At 43.0% G+C, this 27,532-nt stretch overlaps 6 protein-coding genes across 6 annotated transcripts; 4 read left to right on the top strand and 2 right to left on the bottom strand.

The window, feature by feature from the left end:
* Positions 1-5,566: 5,566 nt before the first annotated feature.
* Bfra_007012 (uncharacterized protein) lies at positions 5,567-5,888 on the top strand (the record flags this gene model as incomplete). Its single annotated transcript, XM_037337383.1, has 2 exons — positions 5,567-5,580; positions 5,654-5,888. The coding sequence occupies 2 exons, from the start codon at positions 5,567-5,569 to the stop codon at positions 5,886-5,888; spliced, it is 249 nt and encodes an 82-aa protein (XP_037186763.1).
* Positions 5,889-13,053: 7,165 nt separating this feature from the next.
* Positions 13,054-13,926, bottom strand: Bfra_007013 (uncharacterized protein; the record flags this gene model as incomplete). Its single annotated transcript, XM_037337384.1, has 1 exon — positions 13,054-13,926. One exon carries the CDS (start codon positions 13,924-13,926, stop codon positions 13,054-13,056), a length of 873 nt encoding a protein of 290 aa, XP_037186764.1.
* A 1,979-nt stretch (positions 13,927-15,905) lies between these two features.
* Positions 15,906-17,617, bottom strand: Bfra_007014 (putative cenp-o kinetochore centromere component protein; the record flags this gene model as incomplete). The annotated part of the gene is given in 5 exon segments (XM_037337385.1): positions 15,906-15,963; positions 15,975-16,074; positions 16,088-16,297; positions 16,609-17,421; positions 17,479-17,617. 5 exon segments carry the CDS (start codon positions 17,615-17,617, stop codon positions 15,906-15,908), a joined length of 1,320 nt encoding a protein of 439 aa, XP_037186765.1.
* Positions 17,618-18,303: 686 nt separating this feature from the next.
* Positions 18,304-20,379, top strand: Bfra_007015 (putative acetyl-coenzyme a transporter 1 protein; the record flags this gene model as incomplete). Its single annotated transcript, XM_037337386.1, has 2 exons — positions 18,304-19,985; positions 20,037-20,379. The coding sequence occupies 2 exons, from the start codon at positions 18,304-18,306 to the stop codon at positions 20,377-20,379; spliced, it is 2,025 nt and encodes a 674-aa protein (XP_037186766.1).
* An 826-nt stretch (positions 20,380-21,205) lies between these two features.
* On the top strand, positions 21,206-22,591 carry Bfra_007016 (putative dna pantothenate metabolism flavo protein; the record flags this gene model as incomplete). The annotated part of the gene is made up of 1 exon (XM_037337387.1): positions 21,206-22,591. One exon carries the CDS (start codon positions 21,206-21,208, stop codon positions 22,589-22,591), a length of 1,386 nt encoding a protein of 461 aa, XP_037186767.1.
* Positions 22,592-24,804: 2,213 nt separating this feature from the next.
* On the top strand, positions 24,805-26,895 carry Bfra_007017 (putative ibr domain-containing protein; the record flags this gene model as incomplete). The annotated part of the gene is made up of 2 exons (XM_037337388.1): positions 24,805-25,382; positions 25,437-26,895. 2 exons carry the CDS (start codon positions 24,805-24,807, stop codon positions 26,893-26,895), a joined length of 2,037 nt encoding a protein of 678 aa, XP_037186768.1.
* Positions 26,896-27,532: the final 637 nt, after the last annotated feature.

A 27,532-nucleotide genomic window follows, 5' to 3' on the forward strand; every position in this document is an offset into this window, starting at 1 on the left:
TACTTGACATAACTTCGCAACTTGACTGCTGAACATCTGACTGGATGATCATGGCATCGCGGGGTCGGTATCACCTCCGGTTGTGTGATGAGTGAAAGATGTGATGGGTCGTTTTTATTGGTCATTTTTGGCATGGCATTATGGCGTAGTAGTCAATAGATGAAAAGGAAAGAGTTTCGTGGGGTGGCATTGCAATTTGATGTTGTCTAGATGATTAGGTAGAGACAAGGCTAGGTAGGTACAAGTTCGAGCAGTGGTACAGAGCACTTATTCTCTTGTCTACGGCAGTGTAGGATTCCCTGTTTGGGTATCTCTTCAGTTGTGCAGTGCTCTTGGTTGTATTGTATGAGTTATTGAAACCTGATTGTTTTCAAATCTTGGATTGTGAAATGCGGAATGCGAAATGTGAGGCATGAGCTTGAGATTGGATATAGAGAATGAATTTAGACGGCGACTACCAACACGAGAGGAGAGGTTGGTTGGATGAGGTAGGTTGGCATTTCCGGGTTGGGAGTGATACATACGATATCAAGAATCATTAACTATTAGGGATTCATCGTCATACTATTCAATTTGTTCTAGACCTTCCATTGCCAGTTGTGTTATTCATTTCAGCTACAAAGTTACTGCCCAGTGTCCAGCCTATGCACAAGGAACCAAGATACAACCATTCCAGCATTAAACGCTTACCTAAGGATACCACCCTCGTTCAGCATCTGGAACACACACGGCCGTCAATGCCTCCGGCGCATAAATAGTGGCGTGATAAGTCATCGTGCATCGATTCATCCAGGGAGCGAGTGGCACTCCATCTGCCATTCGAACGGGAGGGGGGGAATGATAGAGGTTACAAGCCGGACGTTGGAATGGCACGATGATTTACAGATAAGCTTTGCATGATTACATGAGGACATGATGACATCCATCCGTGTTTGGCGACGGATCGGGATCGCTCGCTCGGGGAAGAGGATGTGATGTGATGGGAGAGAGATGGGTTGGGTGATGATTGCTTGGCGGGATGGGGGAAGGGGTGTGTTTAGTATGTTTGTGTTGAGTGCATACCTATGTACCGTATGATATTATGGGATACGATATTAATGAGATGGCGCATACGAGCCGTTGGAATAAAATGTGTTCGGCCGCGCTGATGGAGATGGCAAGGAGAGGGACGATGAAGTGCGGGCCGGATGTCAAAGAGCGGGTCGGCTGTGAGACGGATGAAGGGGAATAATTAAGATGTTGCGAATTTCACACACTACCGAGGTTGGGAGGTAGGTATGTATCCGTGAATAATAAAAAATTGAAATTTGTATACCGACGCCCTTCCATTCTCGTATTCTGTATCTATACATGGCATTTCACTTCTGATACTTTTGTTTTTCTTGCTTAGGCGCTATAGGCAAGGAGAATGATAAATGCCTATGGAAAATTCATGTGTTGGTGGCTAAATCCTCTTTGCAATACATGTTCTCCATGCCGTAAGATACGGTTTCGGAATATCCTCGTCGTCTTTTGGATCAAAGGGCATGTGAATCTAGTAAGGTAGGTAGGTAGATAGGTAGGTAGGTAAATAAGTAAATCTTGGTCTGGTCGACCTTCCACACGAAGCATATGCCGAAAACCAAGATCTCGGGACGGCACGTCTGGTTTTCTCGCGATTCTGGTGGTACATATGTATTTGCATGACATGCGTTGGTGGCGTTTTGGATGTGCTTTTGGATGGTTTCTGTTGCCCGCATTGGTTATGCGGTACATTTTATGCATTGATTATCAGATGAATCTGTCAGTCGTTGGCGCAGTCGGTGGATTGGATTAGAAGTCAGCTGGATAGGTAGGTGATGATGGTTCCAGTGTGAGGATAAAAGTGTTATGATTTTCGTGACTGTGGTTCAAAGTAGAGGTTCCGACTTTCCATTCTGATTTCACACGAACCCCACGTTTTTGTTACCGGATTAGAAGGATTCTCTAGCTTTCTAGGTCTAGAAGCCGGATGTCAAATTTTTGAGATCATGCATGCTAGTGAGACGAAATGCTGGAGACCGTCTCGTACAACATGTTGTTTTCTAGAACATTTTCCAACGTGGTTTCGTGTGTAATCGAAGGTTCCGACAGCGGATCGGTCGACGGCTGTTAGATTGATTGAGAGATTGATAGATATTAGAGAGGGTGGTACAACTAACGCTCAAAGGGCTGGTGAAACAAGAAGTCGCGGGGAATTCGATGAGTTGGATACGGATGGATCTGAGTGCGAGATGAAGGGTGGATGGAGTGGGGAAATCACAATGACGGGATAGCAACAGCAACGGCAAGCCAATGAAAAGATTTGATGGGACGGGAATGTGCCGACACCGATGATGAAAATGGAAAGGTTCAGGAATCAAGAAATAAATGACATCTCGGTATCTACTTCGTTTTTTCCTTTGTGACTGGCTGCTAACTCGTAAAATACCCATACAGCATCTTCGTACAACTTGATACAAGGGAGGGGTTGAGTGGCATGGCCACAGGAAAACGACCTATCTGGAAATTAAAGTGGTGAAGTCTGAATCGCTAGCAGCTTGCTTCATTACTCAGTAACCCGAAAGTAGCAAATAAAGTATACCCAACGGAAGTAAAGTAGATCCTCCAAAAAGTGGATGATGTTGAAGCTATGTATGTGGTCATAATAGTGAACCGATTCCTTTCGGGAATTTAAAATTGTGAGACAATGGCCCTGAATCTTATGATGTGAAGTGCCGCGAAGCTTGACATGTAGAGAGCGGTGAAGATGGTGAAGCAGTGACACTCTACTTACAGGAAGGTATCAGAATGATTTGTTTACTTGAGTGAACAATCGTTGAATCATAGACTAGATGGACAGAGAGAAGAGTGCTTTATCATTGAGATTTCGGAAGAGGAAGATGTATGTATGTACCTACCTATGCATGTGTGTATGCACGTATGTATGTATATATGTATGTATGTATGTATATATGTATGTATGTATGTGTGTATGTACATGTACATGTATATGTATGTATGAGTTGTAATCATTAGTCATAGAGGGAGGAGGATGGATGAATGTATACCCAACGCACCAATCTGGCGACTAATTGATCTATTCATCACATTAGATGAGACATGGTGCAAATGTAAGTGTGAATTTGAATAGTAATCTTTCTCATCATCTCTCTGGCAGTCAATCTCAGACTATTACCCTAGTTTTACCTAAAATCTATCCGACTTGGCGATTGATATCTAGGGAGGATGAGGGTTTTGGTGATAAATGGCGGATTTTGAATCTTGGATTTTGATATACATCGTATGTAGGCGCACGAATTGAATTGTGGGTGTGCATGATAGCTTGGCTTGGTACAAGACATGGGATCTTTGATACAAGCACCGCCAAATCAACGGTTTCCCAAAGAAGTGATGTGCATCGGGCATTTATTTATTTCTGTGCTCGGTAAGAAAATAGTTGCTTCTTTGAGAATTGGTATGCATTAGCGGAATATGCTGGGGGTTCAGCGATTGTGGTATATGATAGATATATTATGGTGGCGTGGTTGATACCCAATCAAATTTAGAAGAATGTGATGAAAATGATCCTTTTGGGGAAACTGCTGCATAGGAATAGAGGGCGTAAGGAGTGGAATACAATGTAAAAAGGCAAGAAGAAAGTTGATTTGACAATTTTGCGAGTTTCGACTAAGTTAGACTTAATCTATCTCATGTACTTCTTCATTAGAAATGGTTTAGATGATAAGATGGAATAAGCTCAGAGGAATAACTTCCTACTCGAATGAATGACTAGGTAGGGGAAGAGAACATCATCACATCACATCACCTATTCAATACGGGTGCTCATACTCAGGTCTCACTACGAGAGCGAGTCGTGCGAGTACGTGTATACATCATCAAGCTTCTAGGTGGCAGTCGTAATAAGCTTCAAAGTAACCCTCCATCGCCCCTTTCATATCCTCGTTTCTAAAATCTCACACTGAGTCTCCGCATTCACTGTCTCGAAGTATGACAGCATGAAGCAGCATAATCCTCGAGACGCTTTCGTTGCTTAGGATTTTGCTACAGCGATCGGCGTAATGTAGCCAGTCAGTTTTTATTGAATAACGTACTTGAACCCAGCACATGAATAACATAACATGAGTTGTGTGTGATATGGTTAGTTAGAATATAATGTTCACTAATGGGAATCGATGTCGTGTAATTGCAAGTGTCATTATCCAAACCTAGTCGCCAGTCTAACTCGTCTATCTAATCGTACCTACCAAGATAAATATATGCTTGTTAGATGCGAATGACCTTTGCTCTCTTCATGACCTCAATGCATCTCTCTGATTTCTATGTCTGTATGTATGCATTTCCAATCACTTCAAACACTGCAACACCACTCTTTGACCGAAACATTTTTCAGTCTGCTGCAGATGCAATGATCGTCAAAGCAAGCTGCACCTGTCTTATGTGGGTGACAATTTTTCTTTACCGACTCCTCAGTGCTGGGACCTCTCTACTGCACCTACTGGGTACTCCCCATGCATCACTTTTTTAATTGTGAAAATAATGGGGACACATTTGTTCCCGTGATTTCCTGGAGATGGAGTTTATCAAAACCTCCGAATGATTGGAGATCGTACGCTTGACTATCTGCAAAGTCCGCTAATGACACCTTCGTTAAATATACTTTCACCAAATGAATACTTCTTAAATGATTGCGGCTTTTTGCCCTGCCAATCTTGGTATGTGTCGATAGAAGATGATGGCTGAGAGACCAAAAAAGACCGTTACAGCCCTGCCGTTCCGCTCTGAAGCCGTTCACAAGTACATGCGATCAATGATCCGTGATGACTACACAACGGGTCGGTCCATCATGGCAACTAGCATGGTCACATTCCTGGAAAATATCCCTACCGATCTTCTCCTGCCCCTTCTTCCTAATGAAATTAGCCAGGACAAGATGCTCGATGGCTTAGACATGTCATTGTTAATCAATGTCAACCTGATCTCACTTCTTACCACCTAATCTACCTAGCCCACCTACCTGAATAGCAAGGAATCTCATCTGCCGTGTTACAATTTGTATCACACACACTATCTTCGAGGATTATTCGTTTCTCACTTCCCCATTCGCCTTCAAGCTTTCCCAGGTATTGAATGGAATCGCTTTGGAGACGACTCCATTCCAAGGAAGTCGAACTAGATCTTGTTCCTTTTGGCACTTTGTTGCCTTCCTTCGCTGTTACACTAGCGTACCACTTCATTGATAATTGCTTATATAGTGTCTGCAAATGATAAAACTGATATCCTCAACGGGCCTCGGTTACCAATTATCTACTCCTTCACCATGCAGATTCTGATAATCCTTACCTCCACCACCCAAAAATCCTTGTTATTTTAATCGACATCCCTAACAAATGCCACGAGGAAAGTCTCTCCGGGATATTTTTTTTATCCATTCCCATCCCTGATCGAATCATGGCCCTTCCATAGCGATTATCCGGCCTAGCTTGTGCAACATATAGCTTGTTGTGACCTTGAGTTTTCTTTTGTCAAAAACTTCAAATTGATCATCATGGTTGGCGTAATGTAATATTCAGGTAAGCAGCAAGGTAAGCTAAGCGTTATCATAACCGCTTTCAACGGCCTACATGTTTACCAGACTTGATGATATTTGGTTCCAGTATGCCCTACTATTTAGACCCCAGTTCTCATGGACTTGTGTGGTCATGATGACGGATTATCTCACAAAACCAACAAATGATCATGTCTGCATGGCAGTCAGATCGGATATCGTGACAGCAGTCCTTTACTCTCCGACAAACCGCGTACTCAAACCTCTGATCCCTCCTTCCCCTCCGCGGTCACTCGAAATCGACCTCAAAAAAGACGCATAATCAAATTGATGGTCGATAAGACGGCGGCAAGCTTCCGTAACTCAAGTCAGGGACGATCCGGACCCCACTTTACAAGAACTTACACCATACCGAGACTCGTATACTTCTAGTCAGAATACGACGATATACCCTGATATTAGCACAATCAAGAATTTGAGGATACTCTTGGAATAAAGGAAGGAGGATAGGAGGCAGTCGATGGTAATTAATGGCTCTTTGGCCGTTTTCTACTTTCATCTAAATCCCATCCTTCAGCTCCACGAACCATTGGTAGGTTGGCTATGTCCCCGTCGTTTGCCATTGTACCTCGCTCGCTTTTTTTTATTCTAAGGCAACCGACCACACAGCCATTCAATCTTATGTGCCCAGGTACCTCAACTCTCTCCATGTCCACCTCTCCATGTCTAAGCATAATAAAACAAACATTGGCATTCTTCTACACTGCTTGATAGAGACGAATCAAACACGTTCCGTCTTCCGCGAAAGCCAAATATCTTGAATTCGTACCTCGGGCCTCCCAAAAGAATTTCACCGGTTAGATGTCAAACCTCTTCCGAACGTTTATTTTCAGCGAGGCGTCAGATGAAATATATAAAGTTGACTATAGTATACCATTCCCGATTCATCATTGTATCACTGTATCGTAATGCATCTGTCTGATTACGCTTTTTCGTGTTAAAAATATCCCATTAACACCGTGTATTATAGACAGGTACTACCTATTTGAGAATTTCGATGTGATCCCTCGTAGTAAACCTAATAGGAAGGAAAGTGCATTTGGGTCAGCTGTAGATATACCACCATATTATACGGAATCAACCCACAATTACCATAAATTCGACATCCCCCCAGCATTCTTCATCATGAACTCTTCCCCTGGTTCAAGATAGTCCCTCTCACATACCTTTCAGCCCAACGGTAGATTCTCCTGAAACCCCCACTAAGCACATGTTCTCGAACCTATGGACCCATATACTATAACCCTTCAGGTAATCCATCGTGTATTTAAGGTTTAAACCCACACTTGTATCTTTGCAATTTGCGATTTGCACGTTACTTTGTACACCCTGCTCTTCTTCAAGGATCCCTTAACCTTTTCTTTCCAGTCTACGGTACAGATCATATACAACAGACAGATGCAGATGGGCCGGGACCGAAAAACTTCAATGCTGATGGCTTGCTAGCTAGCTAAGTGGGCATCATCTACCAGTAACTCATATACGGAGCATTGCTTCTTCAGACAGACAGACAGGCGGATATGATTTCTTGGCCGATAACTACCTAGTAAACTTCGACTTCCTTCTTTTGACGTTTTACTACCTCAAGACTTACCCCCCCCTTGTCTGCTTTGGTTACAGCTCTTTGCTGGTCCCTTATTCTGTTGACGGCCACAAAACTAGGAGACTAGCAGATTGGCAAGCTAGCTAAAACTCTTCTCCGTCAATAGCGATATACCGAGCCGTTACCAACCCATGCAATCATCCTTTCGCCCTGCTACATTTGAAGTGTACTTCCGACTTGCTTGTTGCAATTTCTATGGTTGCAATACTTACCGGTACATCTTTTTTCGGGACATCATTTCCAAAAAACTAAAAAAGGACAGCAATCAAACCATCAAAGCAAGCAAACTCAGCAAACTCTATCGAACCCATACAACTATCTGAAATAGAAACCGCCTTAAAAGTACTCATCACCAATACCATAGGTTCCTATCAAATATCATCAAACATACTCTCAGCTTTCTCGCTTGGGAGCCCACTTCATACCCACAGCAGCCTCATTATACGTTCAACATCATTCATCCAAATCAACTTGTACTTTTCCTTTCACAGACCTATATCATATATACTTCTCGAACAAACCATCTACTTCGCTGGCTATAATCTCATCCATTCGATTCATCTTTTGAACGCTACACTCAGAGAAAAACGCCAATCCGAGAACACAAGAGAAAACTCGATCGATTTCATCTTGCATCCATCTGAATACCCTTGATTATTTTCTCTCATACTATTCACTATATAAAAGGGCCCACCGTGACCGCTAGTTTGGAGAGGACTTCTGTTTTTTTTGGGATTTTCCTTCATATTCAATACTGCGATAACAATCTTTGCACACTATTCACTATCACTCATCTTCGCTTGGGAAATTAAACACAAAAGAAGTCCGGATTTTCGTCAAATACGTTAACTTTGAAGTTTGGAGTTCACTTTCACAATTCTTTGCTCCGATTAGAATTTGATCTGGTGAATATTTTCCATCTTTGAGAGTTCAACCGAAGTCCTTGTCTGGTTTCTCAACTTTCCTTCACAACTTCTATTTGCTCTCCCCCTACTCCTTGAACAGCAACTTCAACAACAAACCTCAGTTCTCCAATTTGGAAAACTTCTTCCAATCTTCTTTACTTCTCGTCATTGCTACCTCAGCAGATTCTCCGCGCCCAATCAGTATGTATGGCTTCCGTTATCACAGCTTTATTCTTCGAACTGTCGTTGCAAATGGACTCTAATATCTTTTTCAGTCATAGAATTTCTTCAAATCCATCACCAAAGCTCAATACACACTTAACACAATGGCTGTTCCTACATATTGCAGTCACTCTTTCAATGTTCTCAAGTCAGAATCTACACTCATCCAGTGGATTTGCTCGATGTGTCATTCTGGGCCTCATTGGTTCATCTACGAGTGTAAATATTGCAAACTCAAGACCTGTCGTAATTGCTCAATGAAGGCATAACCATGTCTCATATACTGTTACCGCATTGAGCATCTCGTCGCTGTCTGGAACTTTCTCATGGAATCTTACTATGGTTTTTGGTGGGGTGTGGGGGAAGCAGTTGGAAATGATCCTTTGGTAAGTTTTCCTGGTTTGCCTCGTTTTCCCCATTTTCCTCTCGTTTTTGCCATGTGGCGGGATAATATTGTGTCATCTCTATCACATCACAAAACAAACTGTTGCCAAACATCAATTGGATTTGTGGAAGATGTTGAGTGCGGTGAAGGAAATTTTCTATGCCTAGTCGTTTGATATCAAACAAAAAGTTATTAATGACAGCCACTGACAACCTGGGTGGTAGGATCCGAAAATGTCTCAAATCTATTCTGTTCTCGTGTTGCGATTTGCCCCCCAGAAATCAGATATGACGAGAATGTGGCCACCTGCATGAAATCCATGCAGGGACATCATAAGCTTGCCGATTTGTTACTATTGGCCAACCACAGACATGCATTTCTTTACATTGTTCCCCTTTCTCAAACACCACGGAAATTCATAACCGAATCCCCTTATTGTCAACAACGTTTATTGTCGATGAGTCTACGATGGCGACTACTTGATACATATAACTGCACTGATACGACTACGACTTCTCCGACTTTTCAAAATCATCTTTTTTTGCACGTTCACGAATTTCATTGCTCACATCGCATTGCTTTACCAATACCGGTAGCTACGACTAGGTATTCTGTACCACTTCTTTTTGCACCATCAAACTTCACGAAATCAGAATAGATTGGTTACCGCTCTCCAAACCGCAAATAGGCGAGAAGTTTAATGCAAACTGCCGGTATCTAGGCTGACAGCGACATTCTACCTTCAAGAGCTTTACCGACATCGGTACGCACACGACATTCTAACAAACAACACCAAAAAAATCTGTCCTGTACCACAACCTTGTTTCAAAACGATTTTTGCTCTTCGTATCCATTTTGTTCTAGACCGGTCTATCTTCTCTTACAAGTTTCATTTGGCTCGCTTCTTTTCTTCTTCGGCTTCAGTTTTTGTCTACCTTATACTCTGGTTTGCAATCTGTTCGCTCTACTTTTCATGTATTTCTGTCTCTACTCTATTTGACGTGGTGGTGTAAGGGTATGGATGGATGGGGATAGGGTTGGTTGGTTGGCTGGTTTGTTCCGGAGGTGTTCGTGGTGTCTACGTCTATGTGTGTTTCCGGCGAGACAGGCGGCTTTTGTGAGAATTGCGGTCGCAAGAAATCTGGGATGGGTGGTTGCCTGTTTGCTCGTCTTCACTTTTTTCATTCTTTCTTTCCCCTTGCTCATTACTCAATCATCCCTTCGCGGTATTGCAATGAACAAGCGGGTTGATTGTTTTACTATGCGGTAGCCTGGTGTTTGCTACTCGGTGTGCGCAAAATGGTTAGATGAATTGATTTCCAGTCTTTATGTTTTCATTGTAGTTAACACTGATAGTATTAATGACACCAATTGACATTTATGTGATTGCTTATCTTGGCTGTAGTCTTGGCTATGTATATGTCTAATCGGTGAAGCGTTCACTCTTTGCATCTCGTTCAACTTGGCATCCGCATTCGCATTCGCGAGGATACTACGCTGTGCTACAACAGTGTTACAAGAAGGCTCTGGGGTGCCTCAAAATACTTTGTGCATGCGGCTGGAAGTTTAATTCTGCCTTCTTTCAGTGGAGATCGATGATGAGATGGAAGTAGCGGCGCGAAGTGACACCCGGTACCGGCTCGCTGAAATTTTTCAGATCATGCAATGGGGGGAGGGGAATGATCACTCTATCATTGATTTCTTGAGTACTTGTTCTGGCGAAGCGTTTCTCAATTATCGTAGACTTGATATTCATATATCCCACAGATTATCCCCAATGAACATATATTACGCTAGACTAATCACTACCTTCGTCCAGCCTCAACAAGGCAGCGCGCTAGAACCTGTTCTCTCCATTCACCTTCACTCAATCATACGCTTACGCTTCCATCACACCAACCCTCTCACCAACCAACCACCCACCCATGCACATACCCGAGCACACACTTGTCTTCTCTCCTTGCCTCCATCTTCCTCCTCCACAAACCCCACGTCGCACCACATCATAACACCACATATCTCCACCACTAGCCCTACCCAAATTAACCCTCCCAAAATATCATCGCCAATGCCTGTATCCCCTATGCATTCTCGCACTCGCCTATTGGCAGTATCGTATCCATATTACGGAGTTCATTCATTCATGTTGTGTAAGGGGATGTGCGACGGATTTTCTGCAACGGGTGTTACTTTATTTCATGCGCGATGAGTGGTTTATAACTTGATGGATAATATATTGTGGTACTAGATTTGATGGTTTTTTATCCATTTTTCTCTTGTTGCGAACTCGAGTTTCGAATACTTGATAATACAATATTCTTGTACCCTACCTACCAAGTAAACTAATCAGTAGCTTAATATCCGCACCCGACTTCCAACACACTGAACATCATCCATTTTCTCTAGCCATTACATTACTAATGATTTCTCAGATCATCAATCAAACGACTCTATGTACAACCAAACGAACATCCCGTACCATTCTTGATAACCACGCAAACTTTCACTGCCGGTTAAGCACCGTGTCTGATTACAAAGTAACGTACTCATATAATACGTTCCGTGCATCCTGCCACCGCCTAATCTATGTCCTATCCATCTATATACCGATTCATCTATCCATCCATTCATCCATTCACTCATTCTGTCATCGCTGATCAATCATCGCAAACCCCCCATCCATCCATCCATCCATCCATCCATCCACCACGCATCATCCATGAACTCCATTCATCCCGATATATGTACACATACACATACACATACACATACACAACCACGTTTACAATATATGCACATCATCTCTCGCATATTCATACATCCATACATACAAACCAAACCCCAAGCCCTCCTCTCTTCCAACTCACCTAACCAGCATCCGATATCGTTCATTTCGCTTCTGGGCTCCCTCCGGAAATCAAAATTATCTGACTAGGTAGGTAGTCTTCCATACTTATTCACAGAGTGCTACGTACGTGCGTATGTACGGGTGTGATATCGGAGAGGGGGGATAAGATCGAGATGTTGAAATGGAAAGCAAGTAAGTAAGCAAGCAAGCAAGCAAGGTCATTGTTGTTCATAATTCGTGATATTATGTATACATAAAACGCACACATATCTCTATGCAAACAATCAGAAAGACACGAGTAACATCCAAAATTTTGAGATGATATCAATAACATAGCATAGAGGACGTATTTTTCCTCCGCAACCCACCTCCACGTTTCCAAAGTTTATTCATTCTCCCCATGTTCTAGACACTGCGAGTTCTACAATCCTCTTCAGCTCCGTCTCCGACTTCCTAGATATACTTCATTCACTACTCGTGTTATCTGATTCTTCTCACAATACAATATCATACAATACAATCCCATCTCAACTCAACTCTCGAGTCATGAAAACATCCCTACATATCTCTTCTAACACTCATGCTTATCCTCACACCAATATCCATATCCATATCATATCACAATATAAATAAATGGAAATATCCAAAAAAATCATATTCCCCTTATCAGTGATAGGATCCTGCTATTGGAATTTATGAACACTAAAGAGATGTGATGTGATGTATTCTTCCATTTCTTCGAGACTTTGATTTCGGCTCAGAACTCCATAGTATAGTATCAGTTCCGAGAACCCGTGTAATAAAAATGAATGGACAATTAATGTTTAAATCCTTCATCGTAAAATCTCGAATGAAATGCACTGCACATAATTCTTTACATCGATAGTATTTATAAAAGAGCGATGAAATCAGACCGAGAAGAATGCATCGTACCGGTCCGCTAGCCGAGTCCACTCACGGGTTTGGGGTTGAGAGCGGGAGAGGTGTATATCTTGAGAAGATGCAAGTAGAAATATGAAGGGGACAGTAGACTAGCAATCATGCTGTAGAGCTCACTTAAACACTCTGTTATATAATGAGTTTTCGAATTAAAGAAAGGGGCCTCTCCATCCGTTGACAGTCCGTATCTAGCACCGATATGGTGTACTTTAATCTACCCAATGACTCGAGTTTAGCGGGTCAAATAAAAAACATAAAAGATGGCTCATGGAAGATTTTACATTTGATTGTATTCTAATATCTTTCAACATCACTGGGTATCTTATCTCGTCCATCTAATCCCCTCTTTCCAACAAACATTTTCCCCCTTCGCGAATGAACACCCCAACTCCCCAACCCATCGCTAAATGTATGCATTACAATTTCGCAGTAGTAAAGACAAAAGAAATATGATATATACAACAGCAATCTAATCCAACCCACCTTTTCATCTCCGGTAGAACGAGACATATATCCTCAATACGCCTATCGTATAGGTGATTCCATCCATAGCTCTTCTTGATTAGCTATCATCATCTCTTTAACCCACGAATCCGTCTGTCTCTTATCACTCATTTCAAACACAGCCGTGCGTCTATTCGTAGGACTTCGATAGGCTCTTTCGACGCTCTCTGGATAAAGGGTGGAAGGACCTCTATCCGCAAAATTCTGATGCACTCCAATTGCCTCCAGAGAATAGTTTGGTGGAAGGCTGTTCGCACAATTCTGATCCGCTTCAATTGCCCCCGAGAAATAGTTCGGTGAATATGTATTTGTAGAAATTGGATTCACTCCAACTGCTTCTGGAAAATAGTTCGGGGTATATCTATTCGAAGGATTTCGATAAGTACTACCAGCGCTCTCTGGATAAGAATTTGGTAGACTATTAGCTGGACTTTGAAAAGTATTATCTGCCGTTTCCAGATGAAAGCCTGGCGGACATCCGTTCGTAGAAGTTCGATTCGTGCCAGCTGCCGCTGGATAAAAGTAAGGAGCTTGTATATCCCGGGGTGGCTGATGATACACCTGAGATTGATTATGGTATTGATTTTGAAACTGTTGTGATGGCGCTTGATGATTGTATTGAAATTGTCCATGAGCAGCCTGTCGGCGTCGTTTCCACCATTTAAACACGGGGACACAAGCAACAATCAGAAGAACCAATGCGATACCGACTCCTATCCCGGCTCCTATAGCAATGTTGAGAGAGGAGTAGTCTGTTGTTGCATTTTGGCTGGATCCAGATGGCGATGAAGTTGTAGATTGTGTATTCGATACAGTGGTTTCTATCGTACTTGTTGGCATTATAATATCGGCTGCTGATGTGGTTGACGACGAGGTAGATGTGGTTGTATCCATGTTGAGAAATGGCCTTCAGGGCGGCCGCGTATAGGATTGTGAATTATATGTAGAGAAAGTGACGGCCAAATTCTAAGCAGCAAGAAAAGACAAAAGAAAGCAAAAACGATTCAAGGTTCCAAAGCCATTAAATTGTATGAACCAATTTCATACGCGCGAAGAGCTACTTCTTAGAACTGCGATTTTAGATGATATTCAGGTCGTTGACCAGAATCCATTCAAACGGCGCGTAGTGATGAGTTTGTTCCTGTCATTTTGACAAGAGTGGAGATTGAAAGCATGAAATACATTTTCCAGATAGACAAGGCCGATACAAATAATGCCTTGATCGTTGGAGGTAATGCCTTATGGGAGGCCTGTCGGCAGATTTCCCTTACCAACAGGATTCATAAATAGACAAGGCTGATTACATTTCATCGTCCCTATTCTCGCAGTCATTCAAGCGTGAACTTTGAGCTTGAACCTTTACTCACTTGAGAGTGGACATTCCAAGGCAACTAATGGATGGACTGGGTCTGGACTTAAATGGAGAGTTCCCAATGGTTGAAGCATACGAATGGTTGAATTTGGGGTGAGCTTTGTACGTAGGACCTAAGGGCACGATGTGTAGGAGAAGTTTGGCTTTCCTACAAATTAACCTTGCCGCAGAAGTCAGCTATCCACAGCTTGGGCCTCTTAAAGGCCTCTCCCTCATTGAAAATAGAAGGAACTAGACGGAAAGTGGAGCAAATCCGTTACTTTTTACCCGCGCGCATCACAGAATGAGAGTGAAGACTTAAAAATGAACCATAAATTGTAGCGAGTGTTTCAGAACAGAAGCCAAAGGTGGCGTTGATGGAAAACCTAATTGATCATATACCAATGTGGAATAGTTTATGCAGATTGGGCTTAAGCTATTGGATCGGTACAATGATGATCACGTGATCTCATTTTCTAGTCCATCCATCGACCTCAGCTTGCCTTCAGGCCTAAAGGATCTGAAACCGAAGCGAAGAAGGAGGATGTACTGGCAGATCAGTGCGTGTGATGTGGGCGCGCTTGTGGAGCTGCATGCCTACTGCTTTAATTCTTCACGAAATTTTATTTAGTTGCTATAAGTTACATATAACTGTGTGCTCATCCGTGAAGTTAAAGTCTGGCTCACATCGATAATAATCAATTTATTGAACTTAGGCCAACAGAAGCTTTGCTAACAGTGTGTTACAAGGCGCTGGGTTATACTGCGACTCTAATTCGAGGCAGTGATTGGAAAGCTACTTTCATCACTTTCGCAGTATTAAGAACGTACTCTAGATGCCGAAAACGCCATCCATCTATTTGAGCACTTTCAATGGTGGTAAAATTGACTTCTGGAGGAGCTTTGAAGTACAACTGAGCTTGCATCCCTGAGAGGTGTGGAACTGTTCGGGTCAATCCCAGCAAATGAAGAGGCCAAACCAAGTTTCTGGATATTGCAATACTTATTAAAGAATACTGAATGATCATGCCCATGCCCCTGAAGATTGGTTGGCCACGCGTGATAAAATGTAGTGGAAAATTCTGTCTCAAGGCTGGATCGCCCACCGTCACAAATGGCTCTGCAGTATGATTGAGCTTAAAAAAACTGGATGTAGAAAGTGGAATGACTAGCATTGAATGATAACTTTGACAAAGTCTTTAGGGCAACGATTGACGATTGTGTGGAAACATCCATAGAAAGGGTTGACGTTATTGGATCGATGCCAGTTATAATCATAGTATCTGCAAGTACTTGTTGTAGGTTTGCAGTGATTCCCAACCACTATCCCCGATAGCCACCCATTGTGGGCTGCGAAAGATGGGGCACACACAGCCATTCAGTTCCTCCAATAGGTTTTCAGATACATTGACTTCCCGCCTACCATCGCAGCGACATTGGTAAAGATAAAATCCAATCAATTTGAAACTTGAATCACTCGGAGGGACAGCCGATTCGTTCCAGATTGACAAAATAGAAATTGCTACTGAGCTTTATTTATCGCCATTGCAAATCTGACATCTTCTGTGTAGTTAAATGTACTTGATCGTACGGAATATAAGGAAAGAGTACTGTGAAGACCGCCAAAAGCTTGATGCTTGATGAATCTGATTTCGTGCAGCCAACACTACTGAACGCAGTGTTGACTGAGGCTTGAAGACATACAGTATGGCCAGTTAAATTCTCCTAAAGCAGGAACTGAATATGATTGGTCTGAAGATCGAGCATCGCCAGACCGACAATGATCAAATGTGCATTGCTGTGACAGCCAGGGAAAAATGAAGCATATAGTAAGGAAACTGCAATTCTGGTAGCTGCATAACACACGAGAGAGTCTCAAAGTCTTCGTGCCTTCCAGAATTTCTAAGAGAGCCTCTGAGGTTCACTAAGTTCCCTTGGTGGTGTCTGTTGCACGGATTCGGGTGGTTGGCCTCCGAGCACGTTTCTCTCTATTAGTTGGTAAGATCCTAGTTACCTTACTTGAGTTCTAGCTCAGCAATATGCCCTCCATTAATTGCGATTGATCCCATTTAATTTTGATCGAAAGAAGCAGTTGTGATGAAATTTAATGGATGCCGTAGTGCAGAGCCGTTCGAGTCCCGGGGGTATTTGTAAACAATAAGCAATAAACTCCTCAGCCCTCAACTCCCAACCTTCAAGCTCAGATTCAAAGTCTCAGTACATACCCTCCATCAATCTGTCAGCGATTCCCTCCATTCTTTTGTCACCGCCCAAGACCCTTCTTTCCGTCTCACGATCACGCCCATCCTCTCCGATTATGACACATTTGACGACTTCCCCATTCATCCCTACAACGCATCTACCAACCTTGCCATCTATCCACTCAATCCTCACTTGCTTTGCTTCTGCATCAGCAGCACTGATATCTGCGATCTCTCGCTCCTTTTCTTTTCCTTTCCTGCTTAGTTTCTCATCCAAAGAGAACCCTTTTCGTAGATGCTTGATGGACGCCACACGTAAATGATAACCCGTAATCTCTCGCCGTAATTTCCGTACAAACGCAGTCAAATCTTGTCGTTTCTCTTTGACGATACCCTCAGCGACTTTAGGAGCAGGCAAATATTTCGCAGCCAGGCTAGCCAAAGGGATACATGGAGGCACTGTATGCCGATGTATTCTCAGTGCTGCTGATCCAGAGTATGGTTTATTTAACATTATGTAATAAGGTCGAACAAATTTCCCCGAACTGCTGGCTTCAATTCGAAGTCCCAATATATGCCCATTGTCCACAGCATTCGGGTCCGGATCTTTGATTTGGAAGGATGTAATTGATGCGCATGCGCGATATAGATTCTCGAGATTATGAGTTGTTTGAGCTACAGAAGTCGCAAGCAGTGGATCGGAGTCTGTAGGAGTAGTAAATTGGGCGGATTTCGTTTTAGAGGAAGACTTTCGCAAGTTCGACAAAATGGATTTTGAAGCTTGAGAAGAAAGGATAGTAGCCGTTTGAAGGCGACGTTGATCTTTTAATGACGCGACTATAGATTGATTAGCTATATATAATGGTGGAAGTGAGATGGGACAATCAGATTCACTTTGTTCCTGTAGTGAAGCTATTTCATTATCCAATTCTATGCCAGCCGCGTCTTGAGGACTAATGATTTCTTCTGTAATGTCCATGTTTGAATTCGAATTGAAGCCCACGGATTGTGGGGAAGAGCGTGAGCTTCTCATGATTTGTGGTGGAAGTATCAATGTGTAGGATGAGTTGTCGGAAATATGTTTCTTTTCCACTCTGTGCTCGGTATCTTTGTTGATGTTGACATTGATTTTTATGTTTGTCGCGTCGCATGTCACTTCATCGCCATTTCACGTGTGTCGTGGGGGATACCCTATATTTACAGCCTAGACTTTTCTTTCCAACTCCTATGGTTCTGGTCATATATCTATCTATCTGTCTATCTGGATAGTACGATAAGTAAAACACTGTTCAAGAGTAGATCGATTGACTCTTTTAAAAAGTAGAAGTAAAGTATATACCAGCTAGGTATCTATTGGTAGGCTTTCACCCTCTCCTTTCCTTCTTCTCAATGCAACTCTTTGACATTTCCAAACATGTTTCTCTTCGAGTCCTTTGTACAGTCCCTCAGCAGCCTTGTTCGCCGAAGAAGCCACATCTCGTTTCAGAAGCACCCTCGCACCCTCGCACCCTGGAAAATCAAGCCTTAAAGCGTGTGTGTGATAAATAGCTATGATTCTTTCGCCGCAGGAATGGGATCTTGAGTAATCAAATCATTTAATCAATCCACTATCTCGTACAAACTACCACTAAGGAACTAAAGCTTCGAGTAAATTTAAAAGAGGACACTTTAGAGGCCAACAAGACCTCTAGAGTATTCTCAATTCAAGATACTATATGGATGCCTACTCCATTGGGTGATACACTTCCTTCATTAACTTCTCAATCTACTTCAGATAATCCACCACATTCTCACCTACCTGTCCATCACGATCCTCAATTTCCCTACGCGCAAGAACTAGACGATTTATCAACAGCTACTTCACGCCACAGAATCGTTTCCTCTTCTAAATCGAAATCGAAATCTAGACCGAATTTGAATTTGAATTTGCACGGCGCAACACAGGCAGAAGACTCGAAACATTTACTTGGGGATCAAGATTCTACAGACGAAGACGAGGAGGAGGTTATTGAAACGGATTCTATGGGTACTCGTTCTCGAAAAGGCAAAGTTCCAGAGCCACTTGGCTCTTCCTCTGCCACAAGAGGTGAAGACTCTCAATCACAAAAGGGCAGCATGAATGGCAACGTTGAGTACCGGCGCAAAAATGCGAACCTCGACTCTCCTGGAGTGACTGCGAATCTCATGTCGCGCGAGTCGTTTACGTTGGATGATCCCATACCGAAGACTCCTACCCTCAACAACCATGGGTTTTCCGAATTGCCAATGCAGGACAAACGGAACTTTCTTCTTCTAGTCCTATTATATTTCTTGCAGGGTGTTCCAATGGGTCTCGCGACCGGCTCGGTACCTTTTCTACTCAAACCACATATGTCGTACAGCGCTTTGGGAGTTTTCAGCTTAGCTTCATATCCATACTCTTTGAAGCTCCTCTGGAGTCCGATAGTGGATGCAATATGGAGTCCTAAAGTAGGAAGAAGAAAGAGCTGGATCATGCCAATTCAAATGCTATCAGGATTAGGAATGATATGGCTAGGTTCTCAGATTAAGGAGATGATGATCACAGCTGGAGCAAATGATGGAGCAGGAATCTGGGGTTTCACTGGATGGTGGTTCTTTTTGGTATTCACGTGCGCCACACAAGACATCGCGGTCGATGGATGGGCTCTGACCTTATTGTCACCGGGAAACATTTCATATGCATCGACCGCCCAGACCGTAGGATTAACAGCTGGACAATTCATGTCCTTCACAGTTTTCCTAGCTTTCAATGCCCCAGATTTCGCCAACAAATGGTTCCGAAAGACCCCCCTTGACGAAGGAGTTATGACTTTGGGAGGATACCTCACATTCTGGGGTTGGACATACATAATTGTTACTCTTGGCCTCGCGCTTTTGAAGCGTGAAGAGAAAACCAAAAACGAGGATGGAATTTGGGATGTCTACAAGGTTATGTGGGGAGTTCTCAAGCTCAAGAATATTCAAACGATTATCATTATCCACTTGATTGCGAAGATTGGTTTCCAAGCTAATGATGGAGTTACGAACCTCAAACTCATAGACAAAGGATTTAGTCAAGAAGATATGGCTTTGACAGTTCTTATTGACTTCCCTTTTGAGATTGGTTTGGGATACTACGCCGGAAAATGGTCGACATCCTACACACCTTTACGTCTATGGTGTTGGGGGTTTGTTGGTCGTTTGATTGCTGCTGTTATTGCTCAAATCACCGTTGTTATCTTTCCCGCTAACGGAGTCGATACTTGGTATCTACTTGTTGTTATTGCGGAACATATTTTCTCGACATTTACCAACACTGTTATGTTTGTGGCCATCTCAGCTTTCCATGCCAGGATTGCGGATCCTGTCATTGGTGGGACTTATATGACATTGCTCGCTACGTAAGCACCCCTATTTCCAATTCAAATTTTCATCTCACTAATATCAAACAGCGTTTCGAACTTGGGCGGTACATTCCCTCGTTTCTTCGTCCTTAAGCTTGTTGATTACTTCACAACTGCAACATGTATTCCACCGGGATCCGACTATAAACTCGCTGCTGATCTCAAGGGGCCTCTCATCACATCTACCTTCTCCTGCGCCTTGGCTGCTGAGAAAGATCGATGTTTGTCTGGAGGTGGCGTTTGTGACATTGAGAGAGATGGATACTATGTTGTGAACATTATTTGTGTCATTTTTGGAGCTGTCACATTTTGGGGATATATCAAACCAGCAGCTCTGAAATTACAAGCTCTACCATTAAGAGCTTGGAGAATCAGTGAGGGCAGTAACTAATTGGCGGCAAGATAAGACGGGCGGCAAGAAATGCCATTATATGTAAAAGTTGTAGAATAGACATGTATTTTTGATTGACAATGAGGGGGACGAAAGGCGGCAGCGAGAAATGGTATCTATGAATAGCTATGCAAACATGGAAATAGAAATGAACTTATTGATAGCGATGCTGCATCTACGTTCACATAATGAATGCCCTGAATAGTCTACCAAAGGAACTCTCTGATGATGTGAGATCTCGAGCTACTTGTTACACAATGAAGTGAGCTGCTCATCATCTGAAGTGGTATCTATACAGCTATCTCGATCATCCTAGACCCGCTTGTCAGCCGGAGCTGAGTAGGAAGGACCTGAACGCCTTGAAGAAAATATCTTTTGTCATGAGTTGTACCAATATCTCACATCGACATACAAAGACATGAGACGTTGTGTCCATATACTTCAGACCGACTTTTGCAGACATTCAAAGTCCAATGACAGTCACAGCTTCATCCACACAAATCTCCGTCAACGCCAAAGTTGCGTACGACGTCGGTATCGTCAGCTTTCCACAATTCTTAGATTATAGAAAGTTGGCTCTTTGGCTTTTGATGCTAGTACTGTAAAATGTAGGGATGATCGATCTTCTTACGAAACAAAAAGGTAACATTCCCACATGGGTCCTCTATCCGGACGCCCGAATTACCAAAACAGACCTCCGATACAACCGTCGACCGAGGTCAAGAGGAAAGCCGGAGTTTCAAATACCTCGTAAGTCAGTATTATAAAGGTAAGTCACAGGGACGCATCCAAGAAGTTTATGAGTAGTTAACAGACTACTAATAAAATGTCGTCGCAGCTTACAACACCCATTGGAGATGCTTTTGAACCCGGGCTCGCGAACCCCGCAGCAACATCCCCAAAATCAATATCAACCCCACCATCAAGCTCGACCTTCACACTTTCCTTTAACCTCTCAAGTCCGCGACCTTCATCACCGACCTCCTCAATCTTTTCCTCTAGCTCACAAGATACCATGTCGACATCTAGCTCAATGCCAGGCTTGGCACGAGACAACACCGCGGAAATCGCAGAACGGGATTACTTTTCGGAGAACCCTCCACCAGTGACCCTTGAAAAGCATACCTCTCTTGCAGAGGAATTCATCAATTTCCACGCTGCTGCTGGCAGACGTGTGGTATTGGTTACATCAGGAGGAACAACTGTCCCATTAGAGCGACAGACGGTGCGATTCATAGACAATTTTAGTGCCGGAACGCGTGGGGCTACTTCTGCTGAATATTTCCTGGAATCAGGCTACGCGGTTATCTTTCTCCATCGTCAATTCAGTCTTCAACCATATTCGCGCCATTACAGTCATGCTACGGATTGTTTTCTCGATTTCCTTCACGAAGGTCCTGATGGAAGTGTGGTCGCAAATGATGAATACCGCGAGAAGATGTTGAAGGTTCTCAGACAGTATAATGCGGCCAAGTCGAAGAATCTCCTTTTGACATTACCGTTTACGACAATTACGGATTACTTGTTCATACTTCGAGCGATTGCGCAACTTATGCGCCCGTTGGGTCCTCGCGGGTTATTATATTTGGCTGCGGCTGTGTCGGATTTCTTCGTGCCTCCAGAACGTATGGTGGAACACAAAATACAATCTACAAATGCAACAGATACAAATACACCTGAAAAGGGAAGTGAAGATAAGGGCAATGGAGAGGACGAGGAAGCTTTTGATAATTTCGATTCCTCTCCAGCGGTACCACGGAGCAAGCGTCTAATTGTCGATTTGGATCCTGTACCTAAGTTCCTCAAAAATCTCGTGGATGGCTGGGCTCCTGAAGGCATGATAGTTTCTTTCAAGCTTGAAACCGATCCCGCAATTTTGGTTCACAAGGCAAAATACTCCTTGGACCGCTACCAGCATCATTTGGTTATTGGAAATTTACTAGCTACCAGAAAATGGGAGGTTGTTTTCGTAGCGCCTGGTAGCAAAGATCAGTGGATCAGAGTTCCTAGGAGTAAGAGAAAGAGGACAATCAGTGGGGTCGAAGATCTAGTAGGTGCTGCAGCGAGGGGAGGCGAGATTGGCGATGAGCCTCTTGATCCAAATGAGCTACCTGATGGGGAACCTGAGCTTGAGATTGAAAGTTTGATTATTCCTGCCGTGGAAGCATTACACACATCTCATATCAATACCCCTAGCAAACGGGAGAGGTAAAAGTTAATCCTTGTTTTGTAAACAAAAAACAAACGCATCCACGTCACAATGCCGTCTGACACTTGATATGACGATGAGAGGAGAAATGGTGGTCACGTCAACTAGATGTACCAACCTCGTGGGATTGATCCTACCATACCTAGGTAGGATGAACGTCTCACATTGGACATGGTGAACAACTGAGATTACAAGCGAATTTCTTTTGCTGCTCGTATGCTATAATAGGATGAAATGTCAAATACAATACTCATTTGATTATCTAGATCTACATGTATACTTCATTCAATTCGCAGGACGCCTTCAAGCCTTGTAGAATTATAAGTGCCGTTGTCACATTCTCAGTCGAGATCACATCAGAGCACACACTCTTATCAGCTATGATCGTCGAACTGTGTTAGCCTCGGTAAAATCTTTCGATACATCCAGTTCGGTTGGTTCATTTGTCAAAGCAAACGGCCATGCAGATCTAGGGAACGTGCCAGTTTTAGTTTAATCATCCGCTTGTGACAATGCTGAGTGTAGCGAATAGTGTCATGCTATGCAATTGTTAGAGGCTACATGTTTGCGCCATGCTGACCAGAAACGCCTCTCTAATGTATATCATAAAGCCCCTCTAATTTTCGATTGCTGTGCACCTCGGTCTGAACGCTCAATGATCGTGCTATTGTTTGACACCCATCTGAATTATTCCTGAAACAATAGAGAAAGACCCTACTCACAGCATTGGCAAAGTGGTAGACAACATTGCTGGGGATAAATTGCCGGTACTGTAAGTGATGGATGGTGGATGGTGGATGGATAGACATGTTACTTATAAAACAAGGCATCCTTCAACTCCCATGAATTTGGAATTGGGGATGAGCATGAACTTTAAGTAGTTACGGGGACGTGTGTTCTACGGAGGGGTCTATAATACTCTATATATCCCGATCGATCGGAGAATTTTCGTTGGCTAGTGTTGCACATCGTAGATAGTTTATATAGTATGTCGGTTCATCACAATACCCGCTATAGTGTCTTTAGATGGATGATCAGTGACTCAGGAATGGCTGATATCACCATACATTCGCGACAAATCCTCCGGTTAGAATTAGCTGGAGGCTGGTATGGAGAGGGTTTGCAGATTACTGTAAAGTCCGAACACTAATAGTTGGAAGTGCTAATGCGGTGAACGAATCAGGTGTGTGTTGTTCCTGGATGAAGTGGTTGGTTGAACTAGATCGTCCATACTTCAGAGCTCATCTGATATGATAGCCGTCTAATACGCCAACCCAAAGGGGGAAGGAGAGTTGTGTATCTGGGTTTGATATGAGGAGAACACTGAAATCATCAGGAATGATTATTGAAACTGCTATGAGGGAGTTGACACACAAATCTATACTGACTGATTGCACAGTGAAAACGGATCTAACATCGGATGCTTTCCTTCAGATAGAGTTTTTCTTTGCTGTGCCTATCCAGTAGCTAGTTCGTCTAGAAGGAATAAGAAAAGGCAGTGTGATGTAGCGCAATGTGACTAGGAAAGTGTAGTATAGGAACTATTTTCATAGCAACACAGTGTTGCCCTCACATCTAATCGTTTGGTAGTCAAGATAGTGTCATTAATGGATCGTCTAGGTGTGTTCCTTCCGGACAGGAGAGAGGCGCCTGCCAATAAACATGTGCGATTCATGGTCTTGCCCCAGTAGCAATTCTTATTCCTGCAGTCGGGCGATTGGCGGCGTTGACAAATTAGCATGCATGTATCTACCCCTTCATCGTTAAATCTTGGAAGCCGAACTTTCATCGTTTTTCTTCCCATACTACCACCCCTAATAAATCGTTTGGTCCATCGTCTAACTTTGGGAGATTTAAACACAATCTCTACATGTTTGCTTGTTGTTGCTAACTGCATTAGAGAGGAAGAAAAGATTTGTGTTATCAAACACTACTACCGTTATATTCCCTCGCAATTTCTAAGGCCCTTACTACTTTATTCCTTGCAAATAATTCTCCGAATATCTCTTAAGTCAAATTGGCTTTTCCCGCCTTGCTTGGTCCATCATATCATTGATTGACCCTTGCTGTCTATCGCCCAAACCCAACCCCACTGGCCACCCGGTTTTATATCAGTCGTACCATATCTCAATCTATCGATTCAACCTTAGATATGTATGAGTGTCGACCGCAGAATCAGAAACTGCCTTCGCGTTGAAAGAGAAGGCTTTTCGACAATGTTATCAGCGTTGCGCGCCAGATCTCATCTTGACATGCAATACGAGGCTGCACAGCCTATCGAATATAATGATGATGATTATTTCCGCGAAGTGTTACAGTTGGACGGGCTAATACAGACGGAGATACAATATGACGAAAGATTGAACAAAGAGGCAGAAAATTTGGGAATTTCGTTACCGGATCCTTCCGCAGACGAAAGAATCGATAGTCCTCCATGCGAATCCCCTTTCAATCAATCGCATCACACACATACCGACTCGTCCTTATCTCAAGAAAGCGATTCTACAGGATTAACGTCGAGATCATCGCATGAACAATTGGACATTTCATCATTACCACAACCATGGAGAAGACCTACGGCAAGGAGAAGTTTATCATTTCACGATTACGAGAAATTTGTAAAGCAAATCGATACTCAGAATAAAATCCTAATACCTCCGCCGATACCTGTCAGTGCCCCGGAATCAGCGCCATCCCTCTTTTCGGTGTCCTCGAAGCGCTCTTATATCAGCATCAAGAATGGAATCAAAACCCGCTTCCGCCGTAAGCCCAAAACATCTGGGGAACAAGTAATGTGAGTATATTTTCTCAAAGACAAAAAGCTCAAAGAAAAATGCTAATTATTTAGCTCTTGCATCTGTTGTCGGGAAGAGTTCAAGAATTCTAGCACGTTGCATACACTTCCGTGTGCTCACAATTATTGCGAAAAATGTCTTCGAGTTCTGGCCATGCAAGGCTGCAAAGAAGAATCGAAGATGCCACCCAGATGTTGCAGCCAAGCCATACCAGGAAACACAATCAAATCGGTCCTGGATAAAGAAGAACAGAGTTTATTCATGAAAAGCGTTGTACAATTCAGTACGCCATGGGAAGCCAGGATTTTCTGTCCAAATACCTCTTGTGGTGAATTTATTCCGACACTCGGCAAAATCGATCCCAAGCAGCCGTTTGAGGTGGTTTGTCGAACTTGTGGAGATAAAGCTTGTTCGATATGCAAACGTGCGGCACACCCGAGTGGCCAAGATTGTCCTGAAGATTACGAATTAGAAGCTGTATTGAGAATGGCGAAGAATGCAGGATGGCGTCGCTGTTACAAATGTAGAACTCTGGTAGAACTATCTCAAGGTTGCAGTCATATCACTTGCCGGTGTAAAGCCCAATTTTGTTACATTTGCGGGGCTGTCTGGGATCCTTCGGTTGGCTGCCCAAATTACTGTAATGGCGAGGAAATGCTCGAACGTCGACGTCTCGAAGAAGAGCAGCGAATTGCAGAAGAGGAAAAGGCAAAATTAGCTAGGGAAGAAGCAGTGAAGTTAGAAGCGCAGGAACGTGCAGCGGCCGAAGAACGGACCAGAAAGAATGCCACATTGAACGCCCTTCGGGCTTGTCAAATTAATGAAAGAGACCGATTTTGCGCCTTTGAGAGAAAAATGAAGTGGATCATGTGGACGCGGCACGGTCGAGCCAAAATTGATATTTTGGATCGCTACGGTGAGCTCTCAACAAAAATGAAAGAACGCCATCAAAGGACCTCAACGCATCTAGAAGATCGGCAAGTCGCTGCTGAGATGGAGCTGAGAGCCACTTTAAAGCAAAGCGAAAGAAGCGTGCAAATTCGTTTGAAGCATATGGAAGCTTACTGCAATGGACTTGGTAGAAGTTCTGGTGGTTATGATGTACAAAGAATTGTTACCGAGAAAGATCTTAGAGAGCTTGGGCAGCAATACAACATTCGGGACGACTTGGGTCGTTTACATCAGAGCAGGATTAACGTTATGCGGGACAAGCAAGCGAAACAAATGGAAAACTTAATCATTCGACAAGACGATGAACTTAAAAATCTAATGGTCAAGCAGAATCAAGAGTTAGAGGCTCTAGAGGAGATGCATAGCAGAGAAGAAGAAGGAATAATGACACTGTTCATAGAAAGAAAATCACGACTCACACGGAGATGGTACTTAGTCGAAGAGGTGGAACGAAAGAAGCTCACTAATGCAGATGGCGTGCAATTCGTAGCCATGCCACCGATACTGTGGCCTCAATCAATGAAGTCTCCAGCTCTCGGCCTGGAAGCTGTTTTCGAGTGAAGCTTCATGATTTTTAAAGCTTCCATCTTTTATTTTCTCATCGCGACGAATTTTTGTGGCAAAATTACACTTTCGCGACACATATGTACGATTATTTTGAAGGTTATGTGATTTGAATCACCTCATCTCGTTCAAAATTCAGGGACTGAGCATTGGCGCTTAGGAGAGGATGAAAGAACTTTAATACATTGGTACCGGCTGGATCAACTAATGGGTGGAATTAGTGTTTTTAGGCTGTTGACCTCTTAGGATTTTTCGTTGGCTGGATTATAAGGAAAGGTTATTTGGAGGGTTATTTGAGTCTTGAGACTGTGAGGGATTTTTATTATGGATTTATTTTATGGTGTCCCATGATTTTGGGAGTGATGGATGATATGGATGACGAATGTGTATGGCCGCGATGAAAAGGAGTATATATACCCAATGGTTTTTTTGTCTTTTTAATTACGATATTAGGAATTTTATATATCAATTATACTACAGTGTGGTTCTTGATGTGATGATGAAGAGGGTGGTGGGTCTTTCTCCTGGGTTCGTTGATGTGGATGAAAGGAGAGTATAAAGAATTGAGAAGAAAGAGGAATTATCGAGATTGAGCTCCTGCATTTAGCTACTGGGTGTAGCTACCTATCACCCA

The sequence above is a fragment of the Botrytis fragariae genome (assembly GCF_013461495.1).
Source record: "Botrytis fragariae strain BVB16 chromosome Unknown tig00000795, whole genome shotgun sequence".
In the NCBI taxonomy this organism is placed as follows: Eukaryota; Fungi; Ascomycota; class Leotiomycetes; order Helotiales; family Sclerotiniaceae; genus Botrytis; species Botrytis fragariae.